This window comes from Sceloporus undulatus, chromosome 1, assembly GCF_019175285.1.
Source record: "Sceloporus undulatus isolate JIND9_A2432 ecotype Alabama chromosome 1, SceUnd_v1.1, whole genome shotgun sequence".
Taxonomy (NCBI): Eukaryota; Metazoa; Chordata; class Lepidosauria; order Squamata; family Phrynosomatidae; genus Sceloporus; species Sceloporus undulatus.
The window spans coordinates 277,379,882-277,403,913 of NC_056522.1; the positions used below are offsets into that span (position 1 = coordinate 277,379,882).

At 39.9% G+C, this 24,032-nt stretch overlaps 1 protein-coding gene across 1 annotated transcript in view; it reads right to left on the reverse strand.

Moving 5' to 3' along the window:
- Window positions 1-850: 850 nt before the first annotated feature.
- NRIP3 (nuclear receptor interacting protein 3) overlaps window positions 851-24,032 on the reverse strand; it is a 36,746-nt gene continuing 13,564 nt past the window's right edge. Inside the window, exons 3-7 of the mRNA XM_042456485.1 lie at window positions 21,848-21,930; window positions 5,995-6,134; window positions 4,129-4,181; window positions 3,924-4,018; window positions 851-2,200 (exon numbers count right to left, since the gene is read on the reverse strand). Coding sequence (XP_042312419.1) covers window positions 2,185-2,200; window positions 3,924-4,018; window positions 4,129-4,181; window positions 5,995-6,134; window positions 21,848-21,930 — 387 coding nt within the window. The 3' untranslated portion in view covers window positions 851-2,184. The remainder of the gene's footprint in view (window positions 2,201-3,923; window positions 4,019-4,128; window positions 4,182-5,994; window positions 6,135-21,847; window positions 21,931-24,032) is intronic.

A 24,032-nucleotide genomic window follows, 5' to 3' on the forward strand; every position in this document is an offset into this window, starting at 1 on the left:
CTGAGTGGAACTGTCAGTTGCAAGCATGCTGAAGTAATCTGACAATGATGTCTTACACATTTTATGAATACCACCCAGAGAAATACTGTCCAGAAGAAAGCCTATTTCAGGCAGGATAAAAGCTCAATAAAGAAATAGAAAGCACTGCTCAGAGTTACTGGGCAAGGAAATAACCCAAGGGTTATCTGCCTAGCAGACAAAGCCAGAACATGATGCAGGATAGAGCAGCACCAACCCATGACTCACAAAACTGCAGTTGGCAAAGAGAATCAAATCAGCAATACTGATGCCCCAGGAACAGGGAGGAAATAGCAGCTTTCTTGGCTTGACATCCAATGTCCTGAAGGGTGGAGAATCTGCCTGTGGAGCTGGAGATATGAGGACAGTGTGGTGTTGAATTTTAAACCTCCATCAGGAGCAGGAAGGTGATTGGTGGACTTTTCTTACTTTTATTGGAAATCTACGTCACTAGTAAGGATAAATGTCAAAGGAAATATGACTAGACAGGCAACTGTTTAGAAGAACTGAAGGTGGTGTCATAGAGTCTTTGTTCCCCACTCTATACCCCTGTTTTTATATACCCCTGTTTTATTTCATCTCAGTCTCTTCTCTGTTCAAACTGATTTAGTATGCAAAGTCCTGAGAAACCATAACCAAGGTAAAGAATTAGTCCTAGAACTTTACATTTTTAGATTCATTGGTGAATTGGCTGCTTATAAGATGCATAAGATGAGAGACATCTGAAAACCTAGGTCTATATATGAATATAGCTGTTAAAATGCATATACTGTATTCACCAATAAGTGAAATTTTATTGAAGATGCAAAGAAATCAATAATCTTGCTGTGGATATGGTATACTGAAATCTGGAATTTCCAAATTTCATTAAATTTATTTTACAAACAACATAAATAACAATATAGTAATAATATTAACATGGAAAGAAATGAAGTATAATTTTGCCAGAATGTTTTTAACTGTTTAGAACATTATCTATCCTTAGTGATGTAAGCTCTTGGTAAAAATATATCAATAAATTTTAATGGGAATAGTAACAGTAATAAAAACAGCAGGAGCATAGATACTATCTAAATATTGGAAACAAAGAGAAAAAAGGGAACTTTCCCTATATTTAATATCATGCATGGATGATTAATCATCATACACTATGACAATGCATCAAAGTTAGCCCAAGATGGATGATTGTTTTCAATCATCTTGAAAGTTGAAATTTTGTGACTTTAAAATGTTAGCAATGGAACAAGAAGACTATAAACTATTTTATATACTGTATTTTGCTTTCAGAGAATTAATACATTAAATAATTTTTAAAATTACCTCTGATTATATAGGTACGCTGGATATTTTACAGTTCAAAACTGAGTTTAATTGCTCATTGTTAACACCAGTATTTGTAAAGATGAAGAAAGACCTACACACATTTAGACAAGAGATAAGGTTGAATTCAGAAGAAAATCTCCTTCGATTTGTGGAACAGACTTTCAGCAGAAATTCCTGCTCCACAAAAGAGATGGGGAAATTATCTTTGCTGATTCTCCCTTCTCCTTCCCACTGAAAGGGAACTTTTGTATCAGCACTATGCTATTACAAGCAACAAATACTTTATCGTGTCACCTGCAATCATGAGGTGGGCATAGGGAACCCTATTCTCCCTCCCAGTGCATGTGTTTGGATGAATGTCATTTCAGCACATATAGGCCCTTTTATGTGGCCTGTCATGTCAAGTGTTTCCCTGCTCCCCAGTGAAAAAATACATTCTAAAAATCTGATTCCTGAAGTCTCATTCTGCAGCTACAGTTGCCTTCAAAGTGGAAATTACAAAATTGGCCTTTCATCTCAGTTTCACAAGAGATGAAATAGTTTTCAATAATCCATTCATAATAAGAGAGATGATACTTGTGGGTTTTGGAAAATAAGCATTATCTTACTTAAATGGCCATAAAAAGGAGATCATTTCGAAGAGTAGGCTTGGACATACACATACAAGTCCAGAGCCTTGGCATGGCAAGTGAATATCTGAAGCTCTCCTAAACTCCTTACAAATGCCCATTCTTTCATTTTTGCTACAATCTAGCCACAGTCTAGCAGGATAGGATAATCAGTATAGCCAATTCCTGCTTCAACTTTGTCACTTTTCCCCCTCTTTCCAGCGATGTCTCCTCTTCAAGCCTCAGAGGTGCTGCAACAAGAGGAATAAAAAAAGTATCTCAAAAGGGAGATTGTACTATGTGTGATCTCTTTGATCTCTTGACATGTCCATATGATTGCACATATGCATACATTATGTCCAACCCGCACGCACTCTGTAACTACCAGTGACAATAACCCATATGCCACCCCAGCCTGCCTGCTCTACTTTAGACATGGATGATTGTACTAGACCAGTCTGGGCTCTGGGTTGTGCCACCTAAACAGCCAGCATAAGGCTGTACCTGCCTTTTCCAGAGGCATTTTCTAGAAAAAAAGGGACAGGCCTGGTTAATACTTGGATGGGGGTTGTCAGGGAATACCAATGCTGTATTAGAGGAAGACAACAGTAAACCACTTCTGAATAAATCTTACAAAAAAAAAAACCCTTATAATTGGGTTACTGAAAGTCAAAGTTGACTTAAAGACAAATAACAAGTAGTACAGCTTTCACCCAACCTGTCTTTTCGCCTAGCATGGCCATACCATTTAGTGCTGGTGGGGCTTATAGTCCAACACATCTGAAGAGTACCAGTTTGGGGTAAGATGGTATTACTTCATCAGTGTTGTATATCTTTGTAAGAGATTGTCTCAAGACATTTTGCTGCATGAATCAGAACAGCAAAGTGTGCCCATTGTCACCTATCCAAACCCAGGTGCATACTTGAGACCAGTCAGGTTATTTTGGGCATCTGAAAGTCCTACAAGCACCTTTATCCCTCCCTGGCAGCAAGGGTACAATACAACTGAATTAAACAACTAACACTTTTCTGCTCTATCATGACATACAAAATCAATTATTAGAGGGAGCCATTTCACTACTCCAATGACAGTTTTAAAACTTTTAATCTTCTTAATACGTTTAATATGTTTAGTCTATTTAAAATAGTTTTATTGTTTTAAATTGATTTAACCTGCTGATACTGATTTTACCTGTGTGCTGCCCTGAAATCTTTTGATATAGGATAGGATAGAAATGTTTTCATAAATAACATTAATAAAACATATCATCCTGGAAATTAAGTAGCAATATGGTCACCATCAATATTAAATATGCTGAATGGTTAACCATTGAATTCATCTACTCTACATTAATAAGTTATAGAAATTTGGCACCACTTTTTGCCATGGCTTCATTCTGTGGAATTCTCATATTTATGGTTTGGTGAGGTACTTATAAATCTCTGCTGGAGAGCTCTAATGTACATTCTCTAAATTATGACACTACAACTCTCTAGAAAAGAATTCCAAGTGTCTCAACAAATTTCAGATCCAAGGATATCATTGTATGCAGGCATGACAGTTAAAGTGTATCAAACTGTTATAAGTGGGTAGTGCAGATGCACTCATTGACCTAAATTCTGTTATTAGCCTTGACTAGGGTAAAACCCATGAATCAACTGGATTTACCTATATGTTGACTTATCATTCAACAACTGATTTAATGGGTCTACTTTAGTTGGAACTAACCAACAGAATGCTACCATTATCTCATTTGTATCAAATGTGTTGATTTGTATCAAATGTTTTGAATTGAACTGTACAGTCTACTCATGGTAACTTTTTGGTGGTGTGCATTAAACATATTGTACAGAGCACATCATGCAATCCCTCCATTCTATGCCTATGCTAGTAAGGACTTGCATGTCTTCCATATTCCCCATGCCAGTCATTTGATTGCATGAATTAGTCCTAAATATCAGTGCAAAACTCACTTTTCTTCTTGTGCAGATGTGTTAGTGACAAAAGGGATTTCTTCTCTCTCTGTCTTCCCCAGGACCAAATTATGCTTCTCCATGTTTATCACACACTAAAAGAGAGGAATATATGATAAATAATCAGACAGCAGATTAAAATTACATTGAGAAGATGGAAAAGATAGCAAAGAGGAGGTGAGAAGTAGGGGGGAAAGAGAGTTACCTTCAAAGATTTCAGTGTCTGTAGCCCCAGGGAAAAGCTTTTCTCATGATTTTCTAGGAGGGAAAAGAAAACTATTTTAGACAGTTCAATATAGCCTGTAAACGGTATTTCAAGACTCATTTCCCAGAATCCCCCAGCCACATTGAAGAACGCAGTTTGCTGTGAGGCAAGCAAGATTCTACAGTAAGGGATTCCCTCTCAACCCTCATTCTTCCAAACTAGCCGGAGTAGAGCCTTCTCCACTTTTTTTATTCTTCCGAGGCTGTAATCTTATACTATACTCACTTCCCTAGGAGTAAACCCCACTAAACCCAGTGGGACATTCCCAAGTAAGGTGACTATGGCCTAAATGGGGCTAACAATCATGATGTTGTTGGACTCCCAGCATTCTTCACCACTGGCCATGATGTTTAGGACTTCTGAGACTGATAGTCCAACAATATGTGGGGTCCCTGCCAAGCCTAAATTCATTTATTCGTCCTAAGTAGAGTAGGTCTGCTGGAATCAATGGACAAAGCCAAGTTTCCCCTGATTCAGTCAATTTGAATCAGTACTAACAGCTGGTTTAGGTCTGTGTGCTCCAGTGTACAGGGGACAACCCTCTATATTTGAAGGCATCTGCTAAGTGAGACATCTGGTACAAGTCCGGATCAAGAGTAATGAGTCACACAGGTTTCCTCTGCTGTAGCAAGACATATAAAATATTTCTACTTATGTGATAGTAATCACTTCCAGATCTGCAGCTATACATCTAAACCAGAGTCTGCAGATTTTATGAAAAATCAATATTGTTTTGTTCTTTTTTTGTGGGGGGAGGGATCCACCAAAGGGCATTCATAGGAACAGTATGAAGCTAAGGCAATTGTGTTGATCTATGACAGGGTGGGAACATGCAGACCACAGGCCACATGCGGCCCCCCAAGTCCAATGCTGCCATTCAGCAGTGCAGTGGTGAAATTCAGTGGCACACCGAGAGAAAATTATAATTTTACTCCCTGCTTTTTTACTTCAAAACAGGGATGGGAAAGCACAGCCTTCCAGAGGTTGTGGAACATGTAGTATCAGCAGTCCTACTCAGCATAGTTAATGGTGAGGAACGCTGGGAAATGCAGTTCAACATCCACTGGAGTGCCACACAGATCCCACCTCTGCTTTCAAACAAGATAAATGGGGAGCACACCTTCCCCCCCTTCCCTTCCCTTCCCCCTCCTTTCCTCCTTATTTTTGAAGCTGGTTTCTAGTTCCCAGTTCCTTATTTGTATAAAAGTTCAAAACAGAGCTGAACAAGGTTCTTATTCCATTTAGTACACATCCCTCCACATGAAAATACATTTTGGGCAATTCATACACCATCTCTACTCCTACTGCTGTTTAATGCTAAAAAACCTTTTAATTTAAAGAGCACACTGTGGCACTGCAGTCATCGCTGGGAAGCTGTCACAGTGCTTTTCTTGATGGCGCAGTGGTTAAATGCCTGTACTGCAGACACTCAGAGGTTACAGGTTGACTCAGCCAGGCATCCTTCAGTAGATCGCTAAAATGAGTATCCAGCTTGTTGGGGACAATTAGCTTACACGTAGTAAACCACTCATTACATCAGTAAGTGGTACAGAAATGTACTTGCTATTGCTTTGGGTAATTTTTTTTTAATGTGATCTGGGGATTTGACACATCAATGTGATCTACTGGGAACAGGTGCAAGTGTGAAAACTAGTCTCCACCACCTCTCCAGTTATGTGTCCCTACTTTACAAGGCTATGGTTTGTCTTCATCAACATGGGGGATGCTGTGGGGGGACCTTCTGCAACTGTACCAGATGGTCTGGCATTGATGATGTCACAGTACGTGGCTTGTATAAGTGCTTACCTGCCACAATAGCAGTACAGTCCACAAGGATAGTGCCCAGGGTAAGAGAGAGATGCTCTATGTGGCCAATCACTTTCATATAAGGTGGCAATGAAATCTTCTCACACTCAGGCTTGTAGGATTTCATATGCTTCTTTAGCCTGCACATGAGAGAAAAACAGGAGTTTTCTTATTTTACCATGACAACAGCAGTGGAGAGGTTATTCTACTAGCATTTGGTATGATGAAGGTAGTCATTAGCAGATAAAAATATATTCCACCTGCAAACATCTATTGATTCTATTGTTTTGTCCTATTTAGTTTAGTCAGTAATGGAAAATCTGTGAACCCAAGTCATTGCTTCACTGCAGTTCTCATCATTCCTCATGCACTGAATAGGCAGTCTTAAACAGATGGAGATCTATATATTGAATTAATATACTATTTGTTGGAATGGTTGAGTTTTATTGTATTTGTTACAGTATGTGCATTTGTTATGTATTCACATTTTATGTTATGGAAAATTTAATAAAAAGTCTCAAACAGTAAAGAGATGGGGAGTGGAGTCCAAAAATCACTGGAGGGGTATATGTTCCTCAGCCCTGGCCCAAGTGCTAAGAATGTATTACAGGGCAGAAAATCCCCATTATAAACAACAATAAAATAGTGTAATATCACTAACAATAACAATAAAATCATACATTAAAATGCTCTGTGATTTAGACATGACTATTTTCCAAGAGCAGGTCTTTAATGCTTTGTTCACTATCCTGTGGGAAGATATTCAGTGGTAGAACACATTCTTTGCATATGAAGGGTCCAAAGTTCAGTTCCTACCATTTCCAGGTACAGCTGCCAGACAATATAGAACAAAAGTGGGCAGCTACCTGGGGTTCAGAGGCTGCACTTAGGGTTCTCAGGTGAGGGCTATCCTGGGCCATGAGATTTCAGAACAAAACCCTAAGACTCAAGGATGATCCTCCACTTGTTATGTCTCAAGGGAAGATGGTGGTGTTTGAAGAATGATGCCACAAGGGGAGCCCCTGGTGATGTCATTCAGCATGGTAATAATAATAATAATAATAATAATAAATATTTATTTGTGTTTCCCTGCCTCTCCCAAGGATCGAAGCGGAGTTACAAACTACATTAAGTGCCACCACAGTTGCACAGGGTAAGCCATTTAAGTAGAAAACATCAAGTCTAAAAACTGAGGGAAATATTTGGACTTAAATCCATATATAAAAAGATATAAGAAATCAAGAAGGAAGAAGACGACTAGGAATGGGAAATGCAGCTAGGAAAGAATTAGAAAAGATCCTAAAATGTAAAGAGATATAATTGAGCATGGAAGTTAGAATCATACAAGGCTTTGTTTTCCTATTACATGTATGGTTGTGAGATCTGGACAGTGAGGAAAGCAGATAGGAGGAAAATCAATTCATTTGAGATACTGTGCCAGAGAAAAGAGCTGAAGATACAATGGACAGCCAAAAAGACAAATGCATCCTAGAACAGATCAAGTCTGAAATCTCCTTGGAAGCCAACATGGATGCCGGCCATGAAAGCCTTCGACTTCACAACATGTTAAAGTTGACGTTTTTGTACTTTGGTCACATCTGGACGTTGGATCATTTAACTGGACAAGGGGGGATTTATTTGCCTTGTTTTTCAGATCCCAAACAACCTTGAGAGAGCCTCTCTGGGGCTGCTTAGACGCCTCCTTCTCTTCACATGAAAAAGGAGGGGGAAAAGAGTTCTTAGTCTGGTACTGGTACTGAGATTGAAACATAATGGTTCAAAAAGTGCAGTAATTAATATGTTGAATGTGGATAATTAGAATGTAAATTAATAATGTGTATAATAATAATGTGCATAACATGCAAATTAGATGTTCAGATGTGAAGTAATATGGCAATTCTAAGCCTGGGGGAGCCAAAACATGGCAAATCAGCTAGATTCAGGATACAGAGTTCTTTTGAGTTTTAAAAAATGGGAGTTGAGGCCTCAAAAATTGGGAGTTGGAGCTCCAGGGAGTTGCTTGTGTCCCATAGGCTGTGCTCCGCACCTTGGTGAAGACAGTACTGAGCTAGCAGGATCAGTGATCTGACAATTTAAGGCAGCTATTATTCCAATATGTTCTTTATCCTGCAAGTGAGATCTCATCCTCCTCACAACTGAAAATCTGACTAGCATTTGTTCTGTGCCTTCAATAGTAATAATAATAATTAATTCGTATCCTGCTTTTCCCCCAGAACTGGGACCCAGATCAGCTCACTAAGGAGTTTATCAAACAGGATGGGAGGCTCTCAATTTCGAAAGAGAAGATAGCGAGGTCAATTCAAAAATTCACACAATTACATGATTACTTATCACACCTTAAATTTATTGTAATGGCCTCCCCGAACGTGACCCAGATTCTGTGCAAAGTAAGCCATCACATCGGTGGGTTCTTAATTGCGAATTGACACCCTTGTGCATACTCAGTGAGACTCCAGATGACTGGAGCATAGCATATTTAGGCGAGTGAGAGAGAGGAACCAAGGAACCCCACAGTTTACAAAAGAGGTTGGCGTGGGGGCGGGAAGAATGGTTGAAAGAACATGTTCTATTCACGTTAAAATGAGCACATATTCACTCTTGTCATGTTAAAACGGGAATATAATGGCTATCCAATAGCTCTGGGTCCATGCCTCTTAATTAGCAGGCAGCAGCCCCCCCCCCCCAGCAATACTGAAGGACAAGCAGAAGCAAAATGGAAGTGGAACCCCCTTCCAGATTTTGGGGGGGAACCAGGACCAAAGGAGACATGCACATCACACCAAACAACAGCACACTGAGTGCAAAGTTGCCTAGGAACAGGGTTTGTGACTTCGCTAGTTCACCGAATTTACTTAACTGTGGATTGACGTGTGACGGCGTTCGGAGTGCGTTTGGACTGCCAGCGATCTCGTGTGGTAACCATTCGTGCAATAATGTGAATATGCATGATTCCATTCAGGATGACACCGGATTATACTTCCAATTTCAGTCGTGTGATATTGTCCCATGTTAAAAGAACAGTCATTTCTGATTTCTGGGGTTTGCTTGGCAGGATTTGTTCATAGGGCCTTGCCTTTGCCTTCCTTTGAGGCTGAGAGAGTGTGATTGGCTGACGATCACCCAGTGTGTTTCCATGGCTGGGGGGGGATTTTAACCCTGATTATGCAGAGTTCTAATCCAACATTCAAGCAGTACATGATGCCAGCTCTCTTCTTATTAGTATAGCTCTTTACAAACCTGTATCATGCTGCTTATGAATGCTGCTAGTCCTTTGTTCTGAACCATTCACTCAGTAACAGGAACTGAAGGATTCTGAGACTATTTAAATAATTGCTAGCATGCAGCCAAGTTAAATGATAGGTTGCTTTGCACTGTAAGAACAGTCCTATAACCACCTGCAATTATACAAGTGATCAAAATGATGTTTTAAGCTACTGTTATATCACAATAAACAGACAGATACTCTCCTCACCTCGGACTTCCCAAGAGCATTCCAAAAGCTGAAAAAATAGATTCTAATTAATGCCAGTGAAAGGGAGAAGAACCCAGAGGAATTACTACTAATGAGATTACTTTATATGAAGCCAGAGTGGGCAAAAGTTTAATGTGGAAACAATGCAACTACGGGGAGAGAACAGGGAATATTTATAAAAGAGCCATAATCTGCTCATATGAATGCGTTTTCAGACAGCCTAGCTTGCCCTGGGGTTTGGGACTTCCAACACATGCTGTTCTGGGAAAAGCTAACTAATTTGGAATAATAAACTGAGAAAATATATTCTGGATCTTGTGTTTGTGTCTGTCTGTGACTTCTGAGATGCTTTTGTAAAAAGAAAGAAAGAAGGAAGGAATGGATGTTTTTGCTTGGTGACAGATTGTGACAGCTGGCCCTCACGGGAAATAAGAACAAATTAGTGAGATGTTAAAAACTGGCATGCTTTGCATCTTTTGCTAATACACAGTGTTCTATTAGTTTGTCAAGTTACAGAGTGGATCCTGTTAGTTCCTGACCTCTGCCTCTACATGCTTCACACCAGCCTTCTTCAACCTAGATGTGTTAGACGACACACATTTAAATTCCAATGCCCATCTTGGCTGGCAATGGTCGGAGCTGTAGATGAGAGCACCAGATTGGGGAAAGCTGATTTATACTGAATAACATACCTGGGATGCTGTCAAGGAGAGCTTATGGGTTTCTTTCAGCTGATATTATTATTACCCCAATGCCCTCTACAAATGAGATTCCCCTCATACTTTTAAATTTACTTTTTCTTAGGGTATCAACACCATGGTGCTTTTTAAAGAGATCAGACAGGCTTTTTTGGGTATCCAGTTTCTACAGATTATAAGGGTTCCAGTTTCTGATCATTCTAGTACTACCATAGATTCTGGGAATTGTAGTCCAAAGAAGTAACTGTTCTAGGCTCTGGAATTCCTTCCATTCCTGACAAACTCACAAAGGTGGGTTTTCCATTCTGGATAGACAGCTTTCTGTTGATGAATGCCCTTACACATAGGAGTTTATCAGACAAGGGAAATTGGAAGTATAATCCAATGGCAATCCGAACGCAATAATGGGGTTTCATGTTATTGCGTGATAGACTACCACACACAATTTTGGGCAATGGCAAGCTATTTTCAGGCAATGGGAAGTCAATTCGAACAGCAAATCGTATTCATGTAAATTTGCTGAACTAGCAAATTCACGTGAATGCCTTCTGGCCCCACTTTCATTTTTATTTTTCATTCACTTTTCATTCGAAATTAAGTGAAATTCCTCCCGTGTGATAAACTCCATATTCTTGAGGGACAGGCCTGTTCTAGGGGCACTTTCTATTCCTATGGGTCTTTCCCTAGCAGCAGTGAAAAGAGAACAAGGCAAAAGAGAATGAACCTCCTATAGCTGTTCATGGTTATGTAGAATAGGAAATTTCAACAGGTACAGATCGATCTGCAGAGGTGGGGGAAAGTGTATCTGCTGGAATTCCTTTAGCATAATTTATCACAGAGCTTGGGAACACATGGACCTCCAGATGTTGCTAGAGCGCAGCTCTGTTTTCTCCCACCATGGTCTCTACTAGGTAGAACTGGGGGAACACATTGCCCAATAACATCTGGAAAGCCAGATATATGCCACCCTGTCTTAAAAATGGAGACACCCATCCTGCTTTTCATTTGGTCACCCTGGATTCTACGGTCCTTTAAGAATCAATGTGGGGCAGTGGTTTGAGGATGGGACTAAAATAATAACAAAGACATATCTTTAGAGGATAGCCAGCCAGAAAATTTATATAGCTAATTATCGTAACACAAATTTGTAGTGCATTGGTCACATAAATCCTGTTGTCTTTTTATTTTTATTTAGAATAGTTTTTTTTTAAAAAAATGCTTCTGATGTCACAATACATGGCAGGTTGGGCTGTTATACAACTTCTTTTATTTTCATTTTATTTCTACAATGCTAGCCATTTGCCATGTATTTCTTACAGTCCACTGATTAAAAGCCACAATTCCCCGAAGCTTTTCTATTCTTTGCTCATTCCCTTTAGCACTGTCCTCATTGTGTTCTGGCACAGAAATTATATATTTTTTAAAAGCAATCCATCTGAAAAGTAATATTCTTTTCCTGTTCCATGATACCCTCATTCTTTTGTGTCTCCTTTAGCTATCTTTTCCCTGCCCCCCACTTTGCAAGCTGAGTCATCCATTACTGATTCATGGCCTATGCAGGGATGAGCCAGTGCTAAAGGCAATGTGATGCTGTTTCTCTAAAGGATCTGTTTTCTTAACCACTGAATGTGTTACACAGTGAAGCGAAAGACACAAAAAGAAAGGGCAAGATCTTGTAGAAAGGGGAAAAAAACTATGCCAGCCTATCACTTTTGGGCTTGCACTGCTGCTTGCTATACAACTCAAGGCTCTGGGGTACCCTCTTATAGCTGGGGAGAGAACATAAAGCCCCAGATGGGAAAAAGAACAGCTTTCACAGTCCCAGCTGTTCTTTTTCTAGAATGCATGACTGTAGTGAAATGGTTCCCTTGAGAGTATGCCAAGCCACCTTCAAATGGGGGAGGCCAGTTGCACAAGGAGGTACAGGTTACCTCCTTCTGCAATGACCAAAAAGGACACACGTGATAATGAGAGGTTGCACCAGTGTATAGAGTATATCACACGGAGCTTTTCGGAGCTTTTTCAGCTCAGATCCGGGGTGCCTGCGGATCCAACAATACGGATTCACGTTTGCTAATTCGCTTACTTGCTGTTCACCGCTATGATCTTTGGAATAGCGGTATATAAATAAAACAAATTATTATTATTATTATAACGTGAATGTGTTATCACATGCGATTCATTTCTATTGGAGCTCCTTCCATGGCGCTTCCGCAGTGAATCCAAAGTGACTCCTCATTTTGGTGAATTCAGTACAAAAGTTAATTCACAGAATTCGCATTCAAGCTCACTTCGATTTTACTCCGAATTGGTCTGGTGTGGAATGCAACTTTGCTTCCCTCCCAGTACACCCCCCAAACTTCCAAAGAGGCAAATTTCCCATGATGCTGCGCTTCAATTTTGCCCCAATTGCTTCCATTGCTCGGAAGGGTAGATGACAGGGATTGAGGAAATGAACAGGAGGCTGGGGGGAGCAACAAACTCCAGCTTACAGAATTCCATAGCCTCGAGCCAAGGACCCCACAACAAACTCCAACTCCCAGAATTCCATAGCACTGAGCCAGGACAGTGAAAGTGGAGTTAATCCTGAGGCAACTGTTACAAAGGAATGGAGAGTGGATTGGATTCAGGGAGGTGGTATCTTAGGGAGCATGTAGAATAATTATAATAATTATAATTTTAAAAAAGTTTTTAAAATAATAATAATAATAATAATAATAATAATAATAATAATAATAATTTATTTTTATTAGTTTGCTGAGGCACCAGAGCTCTCTAGCAGACAAGGCTCAATGTCTCATGACACTACAGTTCCCAGAATTACATAGCACTGAGCCAGGACATTTAAAGTGGAGTTAATCCGGATTATTTCCCAGTGCGGATGCAACCTAAGAGAAGGCAACTGTTCCAAAGAGGAGAGTGGATTGGATTCAGAAAGGTGGTACTTTAGGGAGCATGAAGTATAAGGGAAACCGGATCATTTCTGCAATCCTCCAAAATGGGTCTCCTTCAGATCCAAAGATTTACTTCCAAGTAAACCTGCAGCTTCTACACTGATTATTTTGCAGTGAATAATAATAATAATAATAATAATAATAATAATAATAATAATAATAATAATAATAATAAATGGATGGGGGCTCTGACACGGAGGATAGATATAAATGTGGCTGAAATGGATGAGGAGAATAACAGGAAAATAGATGTAGATATAGCTGAAATAGATGAGGAGAATGACAGGAGGATAGATGTAGATGTGGCTGAAATGAATGGGGGCTGGAGGACCTGTTTGAATTTGGCTTCCAGGGATGGAAAAATAGAAGGGAGTCATTCACATGAGGCTGTCATTCACGTGAAAGTGGAACCAGGCTCCCTTCTTCACCCCGGAAGTGCAAAGGTTCAGAATGCGTTCAGACCCACACTGAGCATGCGCAAGGGTCCCAATTCGGACCAAGTTTAATCGGCATGGTATGTCCTGGTGTGGTAATACAAATTGCGCTCACTCTGCTTTCTGTGAATCCACATCATGTGACTTGCTTGGAATCAAACTGACTCCGCTTCCCCCTCGATTCAGAAGGGCAACAGAAAGGCAACCAGGAGTGGTAAAACATCATGTTTTAACATGAATTCGCATTGCTAGACAGGAGTGACTCGGGATCTGGTGTGAAAAAACACTTTTCGCATTGCTAGAACAGGAGTGACTGCAGATCTGAGCTGAAACCCCCCATGTGTGATAAGGACCTATGTCAGCAAGAGCATTCTGGCCAAAAGCGTCTAGTCTCAATAAAGAAAAAAGAAGGGAAGAAATTGTTTATAGGCTTTGAAAAGTAATGTACCTTCTTTTTCCAGTTATTTTGTCAAAAGCTGAAATAATGATTAAGTTACATAGAGGAAGATATACACATCTATATACAGTGGATATAGAGGGCTGACTGTGATGGAGTGGATGACCTTTGTGGTCTCTTCCAACTCTACAATTCTATGGCTGGTTACAAACCACCAAAAAATACGTATGGAATATGTATTAGGGTTAGGAAGGGGTGGTGCTTCTGCACCCCCCTAACCCTAGTACGTATTCCATATGTACAACATGGCGGCGCCCCTTCCACATGGGGGCCGCCATGTTTACGTATCGGACGCTGTGCGTCCGCACATGTCGTGGTGTCTATAACGTCGTGAGTCCGCTCCTGGCGCCTCGCGACGTCATAGAGGCACCGCTTAAAGAAGCTCCATTTTGGAGCTTCTTTTTTGCTCCGCAAGGGAGCCGCGTGGTGTGGCTGCGGCGGCTCCCTTATGGAGCAAACGGCGGCGGCGGCAGACCACCTCAAAGCGGCGGTCTATAACCTGCCTATGATTCTATGATTCTATCTTTGATTTGAAAGATGGAAAGTCAAATGCTTTTATCTATTTTTGTTCTTGTTTGATTCTCTTTCATATTATGCTATAAACTAAAATATTTAAGACTTAACTACTTACCATGCCTTAAACTTACATTAATTATATATTGTCATATAGAATCATAGAATCATAGAGTTGGAAGAGACCACAAGGGCCATCCAGTCCAACCCCTTGCCATGCAGGAAATCCAAATCAAAGCATCCCCAAAAGATGGCCATCTAGCCTCTGCTTAAAGACTTCCAAGGAAGGAGACTCCACTACACTCCGAGGGAGTTTGATCCACTGTCGAACAGCCCTTACTGTAAGGAAGTTCTTCCTAATGTTGAGGAGGAATCTCTTTTCCTGGAGCTTGCATCCATTGTTTCAGGTCCTGTTCTCTGGAGCAGCAGAAAACAAGCTTGCTCCCTCCTCAATATGACTTCCTTTCAAATATTTAAACAGGGCTATCATATCACCTCTTAACCTTCTTTTCTCCAGGCTAAACATCCCCAGCTCCCTGAGTCGTTCCTCATAGGACATGGTTTCCAGGCCCGTCACCATTTTAGTCGCCCTCCTTTGGACACGCTCCAGTTTCTCAACATCCTTTTTAAATTGTGGTGCCCAGAACTGGACACAATATTCCAGGTGGGGCCTGACCAGAGCAGAATACAGTGGCACTATTACTTCTCTTGATCTAGACACTATACTTTTATTGATGCAGCATAAAATTGCATTGGCCTTTTTAGCTGCCGCATCGCACTGTTCACTCATGTTCAACTTGTGGTCCACTTGGACTCCCAGATCTCTTTCACGTGTTGTTTCAGTCAGCCATATTGTCATATCTATCTGTCTATCTATGAATAAATATTTTGTAATAAATAAATGAATAAAGTCAACTTCTTTTTCATTTCATCTTCTGGCTTCTTTCAATCAGTTAATATAAATATAGTACACCCTCCAGCTGCTGATAAAAAGGAATCAGAAGTGGCAGAGAGTGATGCTGGACTGGCTTGATGATGAAGCAGCCAGGGGAAGCTGTTCAGAACAAAAACCTAGCTTATCTTCCCAGAACATTTCTGTTGGATGCAACTGATACTGGCTACTTCAAGACAATAACAAAAAGGTGGTTTTAAACCAACCCCTGATTCAGTGCTGACTGCATGATGTGTGATCCCATGCAATGGGACATCTTTAAATGGGGTGGCTATGCTGGAGAAGCATCGCTCTTCCCTTCTCTCTCAAAATCCCTGACTACAATTCTCCTGTTGTGGGGAGGGGACTCAAAATGCCAGTAACCTGCAGCACTTGGTGGCTGGAGACAATAATGAGATTAAAGTGGTGATTTAAAGTTACTGCAGTAGTGATAGAGGGAATTCCTTCTCAGTTTCAAAAGATTTGGGTTTTGTTGTTTAGTACTGAAATAACGTTGTGTGCACTAAACCCTCCTACTCCAGTTTGAAACATAAAACTGACAAGCTTTGATTTTTCATCTTACAAACATTTTGTAAATTTCAGCTCATTTTTTTTTATATCTTGAAATTCAGCAGGATGTCTCTTTCTAATTTGAACTGCCAAATAGGCAAAGCGTTATAATGTTCTCTTTCACTGTACCCATTTATAGTGCTATGAATCCATTTTAACTGCTGTGGCAGCATCCTAAGGAATCCTGGGATTTGTAGTTTGATTATGCACTAGAATACCCCAGTAGTGAATTCTGAATACTTCACAAAACTACGAATGCTGGCTTTCCATAGGATGGAGCCATAGCAGTTAGAATGGTATAGAGGTTCAGGAATTGTGTAATGCAAAAGAAACCCTAGAAGAAATAACTGTGAATAGACAGACTGCATTGAAGACAGGATTAATTAATCAGAACCAAATAAAAAGCAACTGAGACAACAGCACTCTGCTAGGTTTAGTACAGTAAGACAGAAACACAAAAAATTGTTATTACAGACCAGCACTGTAACAAGCACAACTGACTTATAGGAAAAATAGTAATATATTGTATCACCACTCAGCCTAAATACCCTAAAGGTACAAAGCCCATCAGATCTTGGAAGCTAAGCAGAGACAACCCTGGTTAGTACTTGGATGAGCCTGTCAATGAATACCAGGCGTAGGAAGAAGGAAACCACCCTTAAATATTCCTTACCTAAGAAGGCACACACATACATCTTGTATAAATTGTAGGGTGGAAAGATTACATGGAAGCACCCCTGATCAAAGCAAATGGTAAAACCAACAAGGACAATAATCAAATTTCCAATTCTGAAATTTTCCATTTTAAGTCTTTTGTGGAAATGTAGACTTTTAGCTGAATCTTTGACCTTCTATTAACCTCTTTTAAGACAGAAGGAAAGGAGTGCTTCTGCTTCAAGGAAGCCATCACAACATAAAGACTTAAATGCCTGTCTTATAAATTAAAAAGGCAAAAACTAACATTGGCTTTTGCACTATCACACTGTCAAAGAAGAGTTAGCTGAGCTACATATTTCTCACTGTGTTGGCACAGAAGGTTGCTCTGTTTTGTCCTAGGGGATAAGAAAGGACTTTCTGCTGAAATACATGACCAAAGGCTTAATCACCATATGGTAAGTCCCAGACTCAATGTTCCTTCTCCTTCCGCCCCTGCTCCCTGAAAAATATAGGCTTTCATCTTCCATCCTGACAGAAATTAGAAGATCTCTAGCAAAAGCCTTCAAGCTTTTTATTTTTAGAATCAGATGTTCTTGGGCTCAAGCCTGCCTGGCTACAAGTCACACCTCCTGAATGTAAAAACTACTTCAATCTGTGTTCTGCTGTTCCAAAGGGCAGACTGGAAATCAGTGAGTTCAAATTATAAGAAAGAATATTCCCACTAAACATTAGGAAGAACATTCTGATAGTAAGAGATATTTCACAGTGCAATAGACTGCCTTGGAAAATAGTGGACTCTACTTCATTGGAAGATTTTAAGCAGATATTAAGTTGTCTTCTCTCAAGAGTCCTTGGGTTGGACTAATGGCCCTTCAGGTCCCATTTGTGATTCAAGAGCCAGATTTATGATCTAGGCTGTGGTAACACAGTGGCAAATTTTATGCACTCCTCATGTGCTCAGAAACATTTCTGTCTTCCAGTATATCTATATAGTCATAGCATAGTCCTGTCCCTTTAACCATCATGGCTCCCTCCTTTTGTATCCTGGAAGATACTCGGAATTGTCTTCTAGACAGCTCTAGAAGTGTAGTTCACATGTAACTGAACTACAGGTTCTATGAGCCTGCTTGAGTTACAAGATCCTCAGCAGAGAGCTTTCTCTCAGTCCTAAAACCTTACAGGTGTGTTTATTGAGGACACAGGAGAGGGACTTCGCAGTAACTGCTCCCAGGCTGTGGAACTCTCTAGCACAGGAAACTAGTCTGGCCCACTCTCTGCTGTTCTTTTGCTAGCAGGTAAACGCCGTTTTATTTGAGCAAAGCATTTGGTGACTAAGTGCCCATGCAGAAAAGTCTTTAATGGGGTGTGTCTGCTGTAGGTTTATTGTTTTTGTCATTTTAATATTGTTTTAAAGTATTGATATTTCAATAGTTAGTTGTATTGAATACCAGGACTATCTTCTGACATTGAACACAGACTGAGGTTGAACAAAATTAGCCCAAGCAAGGGTTAGCTTATATTCAAACAAAGACCTAGGGGGCAGGACATTATGACGTTCAGAGTACTAATTCTTTTATACTAATAGTGAAATAACTGATATTCCAAACATGGGTCTGTGCCATGCATATCACACCGTTCACACACGAGGATGGCATTAGGTTCAAGGTTTGCAGACATACAAAGAATTTTTTTTAATGGACAAAATGTTCTAAAGGATAGGAGCCAAAAACTGCCCAACAAATACTAAGCACACTAAACAGCCATATTGTAGGGAAAATGGAAATTGTGATGTAATGGAGTATTGATTCCTAACCTTTAGTCTCCCAAATGATTTTGAATTTCATCTCTGAGAATCCCTGATATTTTATCATACTGGCTAGGATTTCACGGAGTTGAGAGCCAAAGGATTTGGAGAGCCAGGGCACGTTGGAATCCTGAATGGGTGCCCTCCACGTGGTAACATTTTGTTTCAGGTCCTACTGTTGTTTTTAAAAGGTAAACTGTATATAAAAATGGTGCACTATTATTTAAAGGGAAGAGGCGTCCACATTTTTAAAACTTTATTGTGTTTCTGGACAGAGGTACTAAGAAAATACTTGGAGTCTACTGATGAAACATAAAATAAAATGGCTAATCAAATCAATCAACCTTTATTGTTAAGCCAACAGCCGCAACAACTAGGAAAATTAGAAAACATTGTAAAGGAACGAAAGGTGAAATACAATCTAGCAGGTGTAAATAATTTGTGAAGACATCTATCATCACTTTTACAATCAATGACATGCATACCACCAAACTGGCATCTAATTTTAGCTACTAACATATTGAACAATAATCTGAGCAGGTTTCCAATTGGTGAGCAGAGCTAGAGCACATAAAATGAAATGAACTAAAGATACAACTTCCCTTGCATTCCGTTTGGCAAGTTGTTTGGGCATCAGCTATGACTCTGAACGTTTACCAAGCAGTTAAAAATACCAGTTAATATTAAGGTTTTGTAACACTGCTACCTATTTTGGGGTACAGAAGAAGGAATTTAGTAGATTCTGGTGTAACTTTGTAAAGCCCAGGAAAATTAAATGAACTCCAAAGATATAAAAATCAACTGCTGCCCCTCAGCAACCCAGCCCAAAAGCCACAAAATTATATGGAGAGGGCAGAAGCTGTCATGAGTTACTTATGTTGCTAATATGGCGCCACAAGTATTATGTAGAGGTTGCCCATCTGTCAGATCTAAAACACTAGAAAACTGCAGATACAACTGTTGTCTTTGCAGCTGGGATGAGATAGCCATCTGACTATAAAATGTTCTTACACCATTCATAGTAGCCAGTGAGCAAACACCAATTAGTAAAGATTTTCAGAACACAGAGATTGTGTTCTTTACCTATTAATAATTCCCCATCGATTTGTCTAGGTTACCTACAGGATTGCCTCCTCCCATATAACCCTCCACATACACTCAAGTCTTCTGGCGGACATTTGCTCCAGTCAGCCAGGACTAAGTTGGCGACTGTCAGACAAGACTTTTTCTTCAACCGCTCCTAGACTGTGGAATGACCTGCCAGAAGAGATTTGACAGATGAGCATGCTGTATGAATTCAAAACAGCACTGAAGACCAATTTCTTCCAGCAGGCTTATCGAGATGATTTTTAAATTGTGAATTTTAAATGATGAATTTTAAATCTGGATTGTTTTAATATGTGTATATCTCATTTGTCTTTTTAAATCGATGTGTATTTTAACTGATGTTGTTCATCTGTTAATTATTTTTGTTCCCTGCCTCGACCCATGGGGAGAGGCAGGTAAGAAATATCATCATCATCATCATCATCATCATCATCATCATCATCATCATTAAAGACACATCAATAGTAGCCATTTGGGAAGATGGTAAATGTAATTCCAACCCAGGAAGCTGCTGTATTTATCTCAGTTCAGACCAGTTTTATACACATTAAGTCCAGTTTTTACATATTATCAGTAGGCAACATTCAGATGCTCTGGATTACAAATCTCATAATCCCTGAGCATTAGTATGCTGGTTGGGCCTTTGGACACTTGTGTGGTGCTCGGAATCTCGAGTCAGCCAATCAGGAGCCAGAGATTCTGAACCAATCAGAGGCCGGCTGGGGCTATAAAAGATTCGGTGGCAGTTGAGAAGGGGTTTTTTTAGAAGTCGGAGGGGGTTGGTTGAGTGAGGTTGGGAAAAGACTGGTCCCGAGGAGGGCTATAGTCTTGAAGTCCCTGAGGGGACAGGGTGTTAAAAGAGTAAAGTTGATCTTTTAGACCAAGGGAAGGTCTAAAGATTGGGAAAAGGGTGGCATCTGAAATAAGAGTTGCTAGAAACCTCTACAATTGATTGATTGAGAAACAAGTTTACTACTGTTTATTATCGACAATCTTTTATTCTGTTTTGTTTATACAATAAACTTATTTTGTTGATTTGAAGTCAATCTGCTTGGCCTAAGTGATGAGTTTTTGAACACGCTACCAACTATATATTTGAGGCCAGAGATTTGAAAGTTTGTTGCCTCATCATATAGGAAGAAAGATTATCAGTAGGCAACATTCAGATGCTCTGGATTACAAATCTCATAATCCCTGAGCATTAGTATGCTGGTTGGGCCTTTGGACACTTGTAGTCCAAAATGTCTGGAAAGTACCAAGTTGTTTTTGCTGACTATCAGAAGCTCAGCAAGCTTTCAGACAGGAGTCCTAACAGTACATGCCTAAGGCTGACCTTCGGCTCTCTTTGCATTTGAAGCATTTGAGCTATAGCTGTTCTCTGTTGGATGAAAATTCATTTCAGAATAGAGTTGTCACCATTTTGTCTGTCACTATTCCTTCCCTTTAGAAGCTGTGCTGCAGGCAGAAATTCAACAAACATACTATTTCCTGGTAGAGAGGACAGAATAACGTGTGAAATTTCTGCCTATCTTCAAGCTGCTAAAGGAAGATAGGCCAATCCAGACTCAGAAATATGCTAACCAGTTTCAGCCATAGTGATGCCAGTGAAAATATTGCTGGCTCCACTACAGGTAAGGAAATTATTTTGCAGCATAAACTCACTGAATATATAATGATGGCTATGCATATGGCATGTGAACTGATTGGCAGTGTTATGCTCATTTGCAGATAGAGCTGCTTTCCCTAGCCACTGGGTGCAACTATATTGTACAAATAGCTCATTACAGGGTAACGATGACTGACCCTAGCATTTATTTACACAGTAGTTCAGATGGGCATTCAGAGAGGAAATGGTTCTATGGTGAAATCGTTTTAAGAGTATACCCTCATTGAGAAAATCTCAGACCATTTTGGAGTTCCCAACCAATCCAAAATCAGAAGGAAGGAATTCAAACTGGAAGACCTTAGGGATATGAGTATCACAAAATCCATCTCTATTAAAGTTGAAATTGAAATGGCTATAATTTTTTTAAAAAATACAAAAAATAGAGGAACTGGAACATTTTAAAAGCAGCTGAAAAAGTGGGAAAGCAGAGGATTTAGCAAGTCCCTGATAAATCAGGACAAATGCGAAGTATGAGATTGGCTTCAAACAGACAGAAATTTGTGGGAATTTTTCAGCTGTTTTTAAAAAATAATTTCAGTAGAAAGTAGCTAAGAAAAGATTTCACTTACCCTAATCTTTCCAGGCAGGCAGATGATATGATATTACGTTGGCATCCTGTATCAACCACAACCTGCAGTTCTTTCCCAGCACACTGTTGGGCAAAGGGCATTAAAAGAATCAACTGAAGGTAAGCAAATGCTTGAAATTTTAATTAGCACTGTAGGGTAGAATTCTAGAAAAAAGCACCATCTTTATTACAACATGTTGTCTGATGGCCTTTTTCAGTCAGCAGCAGAGGGGAAATTTCTTCATGGACCAATAATTTTTAATATTAGGCAGAGATCTTGAATAAAGCTGGCAGAGTGGGAAGTTCTGCCAGTGTGCATATATGGAATCTAGAATACTGGAAAAAGATGGAGACAGACAGCCCCATGGTGACATGAAAGAGCTTTTCTGACACATGCACAAACCCATGATCAATAAGTGTCCATTTGGGTTGGGGATATGAAGTTGTGTCCAAGAGCTGAGTAGCAGCCTTCAGAGTGCTAAACAAATCTCTTGCAGAAGGAGGTAAAGATACCTCCCTATGCAATATTATTAAAAAGTAGGTCTATTTGTGTAACTCCTAGTTACTCCAAGATAAAGCCTCAATAAGATTCCAGCCTCATTCTGTGGCTTTCCAAGTCAATATGCATTTCACATATATTTGAAATGAGATTGCCTGTTACTCCCTACAATACTAGCTGTGTAAACCTCTCCCAGGTTAACAATATCTTCTGCATGATACATCCTAAATGGTCTCAGGCATTCACTTATCAGGAGAACATGGGATGTGTTATCTTAGCATCCTATGAATACAAGTATAATCACTAGGAAGAGATTTCCACAATCACTGTGAATTAATGTGTTCCTACTGCCAGAAAGCTGTGCATGTCCTAGTAAAGATCAGCATAACAGTGGGATCTCCTCAGAAATTAATGTATTCCTGTGGAAATTGTACAACCATGATGCATTATGAGAATGAAAACCTAGTGTGGGGAACAGCCTGCAGCTTCATTGGGCAGCTATCCTCCCCACTTCTGAGCACATAAAGGTGTGATCATGGGCTCTCCCATTATCTGGACAACATAGCTGAGGACTATAGTCCCTCCTCCAGGTAAACAAAAGGTTAACGATGGGGGTCAGAATCATAGAGAAGCAACAGAAATCATGAGAGATAATTGCCCAATGACCATGGGCCTGCTTGAGGAGAAGTGTGGAATGCTTCCAAATGAGAGGTTATAAAAACTCAGAGTACCATGAGGCACAGAGAAAGACAAAGAGACTGCACAGGGAAGTCCCAGGAATGGTTTGTTGCTGGAGCGTTCCTGGATCTTCATGGGTTAAGTCCTGAATAAGCACGGCATTGTCTGAAAATCTCCAGCACCATTGCGTGACTTTGCCTTTTTCATCCCCGTTTTCCCCCCGTCTGATAATCTCCTAAGACTTTGGGACTGATACAAATGGAGCTGCCTGCTTCACCTTCCCCAAGGAAGCATGTTGATAGGTTGGACAAAGGAGTCCAGACTCCTAGCTTCCCGTGAACATCCAAGACCCAGAACACCATCTGTATTATGAGTAGAATAGGAATGTTCAGCTATTGGGGCTTATGTTTCTTTTAACCTTGACTAAATATGGCCTAGACTGTTCTGTAACTTTGTAAGTACTCCTAAATAATGCCTGAAGGAAGGTGCCTTCATGTACAAGATGCCCTTTTGCTAAACCTTTTATAGAAAGATTGGAAAAGCCGAAATATCAAAAGCTGTAAACAAGGAAATAATGTATGATGTATGAATGAATATGTTATTTGTTATGTTATTGTGATAAACGTTTGTCCAATGATTATATTTGTTGTCAAAATGTTGATTTTAATTTGTTTTAAAAATAATGTCAATAAAAATATTTTTTAAAAAGAAGAAGAAGAGCTTTACATTTTGCTCTGTATTTCCCTCAAAGGTCTCCACTGTGCCACCATGTGGGAGAGGGGGGAAACTATACCCCTCTGCTGCATTGCCCAGATGATGGAAGAGCCCATTATCACAGGAGGCTTCATAATATGGGACTCCATCAAGCAAATGCAGCCCATCAGCCATGAATGGTGCCCCCCCCAGTTCTTTTCAAAGATATAGCAGTGTTTGTCTTGGAAATTAATGTGCAAAGGGATCTTGTAACACCTTTGAGACTAACCGAAAGAAAGATGTTGGTAGCATCAGT